Source organism: Macrobrachium rosenbergii, chromosome 44, assembly GCF_040412425.1.
Source record: "Macrobrachium rosenbergii isolate ZJJX-2024 chromosome 44, ASM4041242v1, whole genome shotgun sequence".
Lineage (NCBI taxonomy): Eukaryota > Metazoa > Arthropoda > Malacostraca > Decapoda > Palaemonidae > Macrobrachium > Macrobrachium rosenbergii.
In genome coordinates this window covers 6720504-6728003 of record NC_089784.1, presented here as the reverse complement: position 1 = coordinate 6728003, position 7500 = coordinate 6720504, and the positions used below count along the sequence as shown (strand labels likewise).

The 7500-nt window shown below is 30.5% G+C and overlaps 1 protein-coding gene across 4 annotated transcripts in view; it reads left to right on the top strand.

Moving 5' to 3' along the window:
* Positions 1 to 7500, top strand: part of LOC136829296 (uncharacterized) — a 47920-nt gene that overhangs the window by 35727 nt on the left and 4693 nt on the right. For all 4 annotated transcript variants that reach the window (XM_067087642.1, XM_067087641.1, XM_067087639.1 and 1 more), the window contains exons 9-12: positions 4568 to 4724; positions 5981 to 6108; positions 6847 to 6932; positions 7473 to 7500. The exon at positions 7473 to 7500 is cut by the window's right edge and continues 153 nt beyond it. In XM_067087642.1, the coding sequence (XP_066943743.1) occupies positions 4568 to 4724; positions 5981 to 6108; positions 6847 to 6932; positions 7473 to 7500 (399 nt within the window). The remainder of the gene's footprint in view (positions 1 to 4567; positions 4725 to 5980; positions 6109 to 6846; positions 6933 to 7472) is intronic.

Genomic DNA, 7500 nt, shown 5'->3' with positions numbered 1-7500 from the left:
TTCGTATGGGTGGGAAGTTTTGAACCCTGTGATATATAGATGGACATGTCTACCCTGATACTTTTACTGTCATCTTGAATAAGAAAGCCAGGAAAGCTAGATCTATTTGTGGACTACCGACGTTAGTAAATTTCCTGAAGATTCTTTGCGATATGCATATTTCCTCTTTTAATCGACGCATCTACAAACATCGAAAAAATAGTTAGAAGTTAATTATTTTATTTCAAAATATAAGCATGTTTTTCAAAGTGACTTTCAGAATTTCGCGCTAAATATTGAAGAGCTATTGTTTTCTGCTGATAATGAATTTTGATGAAATATTTCACCATGCATGTTAGTGGGATGTTTTAGAAAAATATCTCAATTCCTGATTTATCTTGATGAAAGTTCAAGAGCAGAATAGCGTGATCTGTTAGAAAGTCATGATTATTTTTAATAATAATTATTACAATAATTTCAAATGGTGTCCTGCTGTAAACGTGTTTACCTGTACCCATCAATTTATTCTAAATAATTTTTGGCACCCATTATATATAGTAAGAAAAAAATACATACATACACACACACACACACACACATATATATATATATATATATATATATATATATATATATATATATATATATATATATATATATATATATATATATACAGCAGTTTTGCCTCACTAAACGAAGGAAACATATCACTAATATGCTTTTTCTTCCTTTAATCACTCGTCAACTTCGGCAATATGCTGGTTATTATGGACAAACGAATTTTTAACTGCAGTGGTTTTAAATGTTGACATTTGTCAAATAATTGGTAACTTGAGGATAAAAACAAACTCGTGCTCCATTAGTTATTGGAAGATTTTTCTTTCCCGTTACGTATCCTGGAACTGTTAAAAGTGCCTAAGTTTAAATCTTTTCAAAGTAAGCAACTGCTTTCATTTTTACAGAAAGCACAAGGTTCTTTGTGATGTCAAGCAAAGTGGCTGTGTCCTAGTAGGAAATTTAGATGAAAAAGTATGAGACAAAGAAGTTGCCGATTCGAAATCTTCTTTATTTGCTAAATGCGAAAATTAGGAACTAAGTGAAAAAAAAATGTACTGCCAGTATATGGTCACGCTGTAAAATCAAGTCACCATTACAACATTTCAAGTCTTTATGTTGATTTTAGCAAAGCATGGTGTTGAAAGCAAAAGTCCAGTGAAAGATTTTATTATGCCCAAACTGATGATTTTATGGGCTAATAAAGCACAAATAAATTAAAAGATTCTGGAAAACATTAGAGAAGGTGATTCGACAAGCAGTGGAGTAAGTCACGTCTTGAGCGTAAAATAAAGAAAAAAATTAAAATGCGTTTACGTCAAAGGAAAGGTTGTAAAACCCGTCTTGTGACCGAATTTTTTTTTTCTAATCTCGTGGTTAGGTGGATCTCTAAACGATATGCAACCGTGTGCCCATGATCACTTCAAATGGATTAGAGTTTACCAAAATTACCATACAAAATCTGGACCCTGACTCTTGATCTGAAATCGTGCCATTGAAGTCACATATCAGCTGATAGACATTTTCTTCAATATTTGGTACTTCTTAGATATTAAAGAGTGGTAACAGAACTGAATTCATTGCTATCATAATATCTTTTGGTTAGATATCTCAATGGTCCATAGCAAGCATGGGTTCTGCAGAGTGCCTATTGCTGATGTAAACTTTATGTTAATTTCGTGAATGGGTGATAATGATTCTGTTGAATGCCCTTTTGGAATAAAATTTGTTCAATTTTCGAAAAATCCCAGTAGCCATTCAAATATTTGTCCGTCTGTACATAAACCATTGTTCGCAATTGATCCTCAAATAGGACTGTGGTTAATATCATGCAAAAGAAGTAATTGTGCTTGGGGTCTGAGGATGATTTACTGCCTGTATATAAAAGTACTATAGCTTCTGATATCAGTCTGTGTGTTGAAATCAGTATGTTTGAAAACTGGAACTATCTGCACCACGAATTAAAGGTTCTGAAAACCCTTCTGAACTCCTGACCACAAGCAACATTAATAATTACTTTGAAAGCCTTTTAAAATAAACACCTGTGGAAATCAACAAGCAAGGGAACTGGATGAAGCCAGAACAGAATATGGTCGTTCTGAACTCTTTTGAATTCATATACATACCACATATAACATCTATGATTACTTCTGAAGATACAGCCCAAGAAACTTCGAATAATCTGTCAGATAAGATAGACAAAGTGCACAAACAAATTGAATCTGTCAGAGAGGACACTGCTAGTGGACAACTTATACAGGCCGAGAGAATGGTTAAATAACTAGAGTAATGAATGATCTTGCCAAATTGCATGATAATATTATGATCCACATCCTCAAAATGCAACGCTTTATGGTCGAACGATATTTAATATTTGTTCATAAGTTATTCGAAGGCCCTTATGTACACATATCAACAAAATGTCACTACAATTAGGTGATAAGATTTATTTGTCCGGCGAACAAGAGTATTCAAGATGTGGATTCTCATACAGCCAAAGCAATGCCAAATGGAACTCCAAAAGTCAAAAAGTTATTTTAGTAGCATTTGCAATTATAGTTTAAGGTATAAAGAAAAAAAATGAGCTTGTTATATTTGTCTGACCTGAAACTCTAGATCATTAAAAAAACCTTTTTTGTTTACTGCAGACACTTTTCAATGCAAAAATGAGTGAACAAAAAAAAAAAAAAATCTTTTCTGCTGGTATATAAGTAACACCTAATTATAAATATTTTACACACACACACACCACACACACATATACATATATACATATAAATTACATATACATATATTTGCTTAGTATTCGTTCTTTATACCATATGAATACTTTACTTTGAGATATCTAGGTAACAAACACATAAAAATGGGTAACACAGTAATCATCAACTTAGGTAAAATCAGCTTAAGGATGATTAACAGTTTCTTCAGGCAATCTTCTGTGTAGGAAATGTTTCGGAAGTGTGGGAGATTTATAAGTTGTCTAATTTATGCGCAAATCTGCAAGTTCCCTAAATTTTAGGAAATCTAAAAATGTGTAGAGCCAAAGAGGATCTGTGCATCATACCCTGTAAAAATTTCAGACAACACGATACCTAATTTTTCAAATAGACCTAATATATATATATATATATATATATATAATATATATATATATATATATATATATATATATATATATATATATATATATATATATATATATATATATTTACTTGTTGGTTCATGTAATTACATTTGAACTTTTCCTCTCCCATTATTCTTCTCCGGTAATGCCTGCGCCATCAAAATTACTTATTACCTGAATATATCTAAAACTTGTCGTTCAACAATTTATCTTTTTATCTTTAAACTGGGGTAAGGGTCCAACCTATGTATTTGTCAGGCAAGAACTAACACTCAGCCTCAGTTCTGTTTTCGTTGTACCTTATCTGGTTCGTTTTCCCTGTCATGGGAGACTTTTGAACTAGTGTTTCAGAAACAACTGTTTTCACAGCGTAAACCAGCCAATTACACATGCACATATTCACATATAGCCAGAATCAGAAGGCAACACTTCTACTAGCAATTCTACAGTACAATTAAGGTGTGCGTTACAGGAACTTCCTTCAAATTTTAACCATGATGGTCTCTTTTAACTTTTTAAATAACCGCATAACTTTCGGCATGATTATTATTAATATTATTATAAACATCTGTTAGTTAGAAAGAATGTTTCACAGTTTTCGTAACTAACCACGAATTAGTCGTCCTCACCATCTCAAAAAAATTAGGATTTTCCCTCCTCGGCTGTTATTATAAATGAACGCGATTCTCTTACAGAACAAGGCGGGAGACCGTGAATTTAAATATAACCTTCCACAGTTTAAAACCCTTTATTTAACAAAGAAAATAGGAAACAGAAACGTATTGGAACATTATTATGATTAGAAAAAAAAGGACATTAACTTGTACAGTTAATAATAACAGACAGTAAATAGTGTTTAATGAATAAACAATAAAATAAGGTAGCCCCAATTAACATAATTACAGACACCCTAGTTTCTAAATTCCATGAGGATACTTTTTCATATACATTTAGGAAACAGATACTGTCCAATAATCGTATTTAGTCTGGTTACCGAAGCAATGATTTTCAGTGACCGCAGATCTCATACACCTTTGTTCTATTTATTTATTTGCAGCTTTGTTAGCTAGAGTCGGTTAATCGGTTTTGGGTAAACCACCTCCGTTTAATCTGTCTGTGGAAACGAGGGGCAACGCTATCGTTCTGGTCGTGGTTTTTGCCCCACTTTCAGTTTTTGTAATTTCTTTTTAGTCTTTTGGTTATGTATATATATACAGTATATATACACATATATATATGTGTGTGTATATATTTATATATACTGTACATATATTAATATATAAACATTTATATATATATATATATATATATATATATATATATATATATATATATACACACACACATTTGTATGTACGTATGTATAACTACGAAACTGACTGTATGCCTGGCATTCTTCATCCCCAGAATCCGACATGGTGCATCACGCTGAATCTGCTCACGAAGTACGCCAGCCTCACCAACTACATGTGGTACCTGTGCGAGGGATACTACCTCCACAAGCTCCTCGCCAGTGCCTTTGCCGAGCAGAATTCTCTTGTCGTTTTCTATTTCATCGGCTGGGGTGAGTCTAGGCGAGAGTCCACGTAATCGTTGCTATCGTACTAGCTTGGAGATATTTATCGAAGTGGAGCTCAAAAAATTTCACGAATGTTATTCTCTTCTCTTTCATTATATGTAGTTTTTTTTTATTTTTTTGTTTAAACGAGGTAGAGCCAGAAAAGTAGTCTTTGTGTTTCGCAGTAATCCTTTAGAAACGCATTCGTATCCATTAACAACTGTGTGGATTTGTGAGAGGTAGACTGGGAGCAAACCTTGGGACTTGCATATCTAAGCCTAGGGCTTTACCATTTATTGACTGTTATTACTGTATATATATACATATATATATATATATATATATATATATATATATATATATATATATATATATATATATATATATATATATATATATATATATATATATATATATATATATATGTGTGTGTATGTGTGTATATATATATATATATATATATGAAATAGCATTATAATTTATATATATATATATCTGTCTAGGGTGACATTTTATCGGGGATAGTGATTTATTCGATTATGGAAGTTTTTAAATAGATTGATTAATATCAAATCCACGAATATATAGGAATATATATCTCTTGATAGCTCAGTAGTTAGCGTCGACTGGATTCGCTGGATGCGCGTCTGTGTCGTGGGATCGAGACTATATAGTATATATCCATTTATCACTCATAAATTACCCCTTTATGACAATTCCCCATCTCAGGATATTCCAGCAGCAGCGTGGATTTGATATTAAGTCTGATATTTGTAGGTTCAAATGATCGACTGATCAGAGATATATACACTTTATATATATATATATATATATATATATATAATCATATATAATGTGTTTGTTTCTGCAAATGGGTGTGGAGACTAAATACACATACAAAACAATGAAATAGCATTATACTTTAAAACTAATAACAAAATCTACCCTCGTCTAGGGTCGCAACATATATTGCTGCTGGGAAGATAGTGGTTTTATATTTATGGACGTTTTTAAATAGCTACGATTAGCTATTAGAGGCAAAGAAGATATATATATAAAGCCAATCAAAAATATATATATATATATATATATATATATATATATATATGTATTTATAAATTTATATGTATGTAGGTGTAATATATATATACATATACAGTATATATAAATATATGTATATATATATTTATTCATTTATAGATATAAATATACATCCAAATGCACGTACTGATATTCATCTTCTTTTATTGTCTGTCCATCAGTCTTTCCACTAGTTCCTTTAAGCATCTACACGGGCCTACGAGCCGCCCGAAGTGACAGTGCCAGATGCTGGCTAGTGCCAATAGACTACGACTGGATCATGTACCTCCCTCCTCTACTGGCACTTCTGGTAAGCCTTTTCTATAGGAAGATGTAATTGGAATTCAAACCAGAATGTAATAATATGTATATGGTATCTATCTTAGATCGTAATAAAAAATATTCAAACCTGGATTTTAGAAATGTAGTCGGTGATGTTTTGAATGAGTTCTTGAATTATATTAAAAGTTAAATTTCTGGTTGATTTTCGCCCACTGCAAACTAGTAGATTACAAAATATAATTTCAACAGCAACACCATAGTATGAAACTTTACTATCTTGAATTATATTAAAAGTCAAATTTTTGGTTGACTTTCGCCCACTGCAAACTAGTAGATTACAAAATATAATTTCAACAGCAACACCATAGTATGAAACGTTACTATCTTGAATTATATTAAAAGTCAAATTTTTGGTTGATTTTCGCCCACTGCAAATTATTAGATTACAAAAGATAATTTCAACAGCAACACCATAGTATGAAACTTTACTATCTTGAATTATATTAAAAGTCAAATTTTTGGTTGATTTTCGCCCACTGCAAACTAGTAGATTACAAAAGATAATTTCAACAGCAACAACACTGTATTAAAACTTTACTATCTTTCCTACATTGCAGGTTACCCCAATTCTGAATAACTTTTTTACTTTCCAGAATTTAGTATTTATAGGATTGTCCCAAAAACGTTTAAGTGGGTGCTATGAATCAATCCAAGTGTGCAAAATTATATTTTTTCAATATTGTTTGTCATGTCTCTTCTCTCCTAGATAAACATTATCTTCCTCGTCAACATCATCCGAATACTCGTAAGTAAAGTGAGAGCTACCAACAGCAATGAACCCAGCCAATATAGGTAAGTTGTACTTATCCTCAACAATTGTATTTGATTGTATCTGATCCTGTAATTCATATATATATATATACATATATATATATATATATAAATATATATGTATATCATATGAATATATGTCTTTGTAGATACATGCATAAATTAGACTCATGTTGATGCTTTGAATATAAATGTAATTAAATGTATAAAAGGTTATATTTACAACACAAACACACACACACACACACACACACACAAATATAGTTAAATGTATAAATAGGGTTATATTTATATATATATATATATATATATATGTATATATATACATATGTATATATATATATATATATATATATATATATATATATATATATATATATATATTTATATATATATATATGTATATATATATTATATATATTATATATTTATATATATAAATATGTATGTATGTATATAATATATATATGTATATATATATATATATATATATATATATATATATATATATATATATATATATATATATATATATATATATGTCTTATAACTGATCCGCAGGAAAGCGGTTCGTGCCACGATGATGGTT